The sequence below is a fragment of the Sprattus sprattus genome, assembly GCF_963457725.1.
Source record: "Sprattus sprattus genome assembly, chromosome: 11".
Lineage (NCBI taxonomy): Eukaryota > Metazoa > Chordata > Actinopteri > Clupeiformes > Clupeidae > Sprattus > Sprattus sprattus.
The window spans coordinates 5339265-5342938 of record NC_137909.1 but is presented as its reverse complement, the minus strand read 5'-3'; the positions used below and the strand labels follow the sequence as shown (position 1 = coordinate 5342938).

Here is a 3674-nt window from a genome sequence, read left to right as displayed (position 1 = left end):
GTGTGACTGTGTGCGTGTCTGTCACTTTTTCTTTTGCGTTCGTTTTACAAGACAAAGCTTAAAGATAATACTCTCCTCTTTTCATTATCTGAGAACCTCAAGACTTCAAAAGGTTTTTGTTATCAGTTATTCCCCATGAGTGGAAAGCACGCTTAAGATTAATGCCGTACTTTCAGAAGGGGTCAGTCAGCTCTGAACAGGCGTGATCAGCCTAGGAGATATGCTGCAATCACACCTTTGTTTTTGGAGTGCTCCTTTGGCTGTGGTGTTTTTTGTTTCCTCTTACAAAGGACATCTGCACCATCAGAAGAGAGCAAGTCTGTTGTATCTGAATTGAAACCCATAGGCAATATACTGTGTGGGCATTCAAAGCTTTCTCAAAATGAAATGCCTTTTTGTGTGAGTAATAACCTTCAGTTTTTTTCTCGCCCTCCGTGTGTTCCCTCTTTTTTTGCACCAGATTTGATCCTTTTGGCGATGGCGTACAGAGAAGAGGACCTGATTGGGATCCCCTTCCCCAACCACAGCAGCGAGGTGCTGTGCAGTCTGAACGAGCAGCGGCGCGAAGGGCTTCTGTGTGATGTGGTCCTCATCGTGCAAGATCAGGAGTTCCACACGCACCGCTCCGTGCTGGCCGCCTGCAGCCAGTACTTCAAGAAGCTGTTCACCGTGGCGTCGGACGCCAGCGAGCCACACGCCGTCTACCAGATTGACTTTGTGGGGCCCGAGTCCCTGACGGCCATCCTGGAGTTCGCCTACACCTCCACCCTCACTGTCACTGCAGGCAACGTGAAGCAGATCCTGAATGCAGCCAAGATGCTGGAGATCCCCTGCATCATCAACGTCTGTCTGGAGATCATGGATGGAGGCGGGGGAGAGGAAGGAGGAGGAGGAGGCGAGGCTGAAAGAGGAAGACGGGACCGCGGCTATGAGGAGGAGGAAGACGATGAGGATGAGGACGACGAAGAGGAGGAGGACGACCTAGAGGATGACGCGGAGGAGTCCAGGGAGGAGGAACAGGAGGAGCCCGAGGACGACACCAGTGAGAAGTCCACCCAAGTCTCGGAGCAGCAGGAGGTGAGGGCCATGGAGCAGAGGGAGCTGGGAGAGCACTTGGGGAGCCCGCCGTGCAGCTCCAAGCAGGATCACTGCCAAAGCAGGCCTGAGAGGAGGTGTCAGAAGGAGAGCCCGGAGAAGGGCCGCGATCCAGAGGGCCTGGAGGGCCGGGCCCTGAAAGACTTTTCCATTGAGTCACTCCTCCAGGAGGGCCTGTACCCGAAGATGCCAGGGCTGGAGCGAGGCTCTGGCTACTCCCCGCTCCTGCCTGGCTTCTACCCTCCTATGTGGGCCGCTGAGTTTCCGACCTTCCCACAGATCCTGGAGCCCCACCGTGCCACTCACCCCTACGGGCCACAGATGGAGAACACGCCCCTGGACTTGGCTGTGAAGAAAGAGGTCATCCAGGAGGACTTGAAGGAGGAGGTGACCCCGGGGCTGCTGCACAGGGACTTCTTGAAGGAGTTCATGGGCCCGGGGTTGGGGGGGCTTCCAGAGGCCCAGCTGAGTCAGATCAAGGACGAGTCGGACCTGCGCTCCTACCTGAGCTTCCTCAGTGCATCTCACCTGGGGGTCTTCCCCCCCTGGCAGCTGGAGGAGGAGAGGAAGCTAAAGCCCAAGGCCTCGCAGCAGTGTCCAATCTGCAACAAGGTGATCCAGGGAGCAGGGAAGCTGCCCCGCCACATGCGCACACACACGGGGGAGAAACCCTACATGTGTACCATCTGTGAGGTGCGCTTCACCCGGTGAGTGAGAACAGCACCCAGTCCACATCCCAGTCACCCTCAGCATGGTACCTGAAGGGGGGATTTACACAAGGACCCATCATTATCATTTCACTGAGTTTTTTTTACATTTCAGGACATCGTGACAAAAAAAAGCATAGAGACAGGAAATGGTTTTTGTCCAGTTTAACAGAAAATCTGATAACCTAACAGAAAATCTGAAATGATTAGATGTTAAAATGTGTCCAGTGCCCAATGAACTATAGCTGCAGAGAGGTAAGAAACAACGCAGAAATTCAGATCTGCAGATGCGTGCCATTTGAGTGAGGAATTATGAAACTCAGAAAGAAAGAGAGAAAAGTGTGGTTCAGGTGCAAAAATGTAAATACCACATGACACGGGCCCATGAATCTCTGAAACCCCTACAGCTGCTCGTGACCTGCATACATCTCTTTTGTCTAATGCTCTTACACCATCCACATCCTGTCAGAGTTAGGCAGCTTTTAGCAGCCGTCTCGTCACAACATATGGATATTTTACCCTGTCTGAGTGCCTATGAATTTGAATGTGTGTACATACATTTAGACCAGTATATGTGTACATTTATGAAGTTCTAAGCAGTTGTAAGAGAGAGTGAGAGGGACTGTACCTGGAAGACAAAAAGAAAGGGGATGTCTTGATGTGTATGAACAGGGAACCAAGATGAGCTGACATATTTGTACTCCCACACCGTGCCTAACCCCTGGTCCTGCTTGTCTTCTTCTCCTCACAGACAGGACAAACTGAAGATCCACATGCGTAAGCACACCGGCGAGCGTCCCTACATGTGCCTCCACTGCAACTCCAAGTTTGTGCACAACTACGACCTGAAGAACCACCTGCGCATCCACACGGGCGTGCGGCCCTATCAGTGCGAGCACTGCTACAAGAGCTTCACGCGCTCCGACCACCTGCACCGCCACCTGAAGCGCCAGAGCTGCCGCGTCTCGCGCCCTCGACGGGGACGCAAGCCTGCCGCCTGGCGCGCCTCCAACTTCCTGTACCCGCCCGACCCCCACCTGCACCAAGGCAAGGGCCTGGCCGCGGGGTGCCGGCTGTTGCCCACACCTTTGCCCGCCTTGGGTGCCCGTGGCCTGGCAGAGAGGCGACCACAGGGGGGGAGAGCTCTAGAGGACTGTGAAGGGGGGGGCAGGGAGGCAGCAGAGGCACGGCTGGTAGACAGAGGCCACATGGCTGGGGAGGCAGAGAGGAAGAGGGGGGTGTTCTCCTTCACTCTGGCCCGGGACGATGTTCTGCCCCACGCACCCTTCCCTTTCCCGGCTCCTCTGGCTTCCTCCAATGACCCCTGGACTGTAAGGCTGGACAGGGTTCCACCCATCCCCGAGGCTGCAAACTGAACACCTCTCAGAACTCTCTGGGTTCGCTGCTCCGCACAGAATTTACATATGCATGAGCAAAAACACAGACACTGGCACACACACACAAACACACACACACACACATACACACACACACACACACATAATCAGGAGAACCGGAGGAAGAGTGGGAATCTGGAGGACAAGCTATCTACAATTGTAGGCTAATCAAATGCAAAACCTTTTTGGGACTTTAATATGTTGACAAATTGTGACATTTTAACAGCCTTTTTATATGGCAGTTTCCTTGTGTAATTTCAGACTTGGATTTTAAATACAGGATTTTTTAGGGATTAAATGTTTTTATTATTATTTTGGATGTTTCTGTACATTTCTATTTATAATAAAATTTGATGATCACGCTTTTGCATTATTGATAAGGGTAAAAGGATGTTATCAAATTTGTGGGCAGTTTAGTCTGCTGTTTTTGCCACTAAATGTGTATACATCAATGGAGCTGAATTCTGCTTTCTGC

At 52.3% G+C, this 3674-nt stretch overlaps 1 protein-coding gene across 1 annotated transcript; it reads left to right on the top strand.

Annotated features, from left to right (window-relative positions):
* Window positions 1-477: 477 nt before the first annotated feature.
* Window positions 478-3178, top strand: zbtb7c (zinc finger and BTB domain containing 7C; the record flags this gene model as incomplete). Its single annotated transcript, XM_080847143.1, has 2 exons — window positions 478-1802; window positions 2554-3178. 2 exons carry the CDS (start codon window positions 478-480, stop codon window positions 3176-3178), a joined length of 1950 nt encoding a protein of 649 aa, XP_080703269.1.
* Between the last annotated feature and the right edge of the window lie 496 nt (window positions 3179-3674).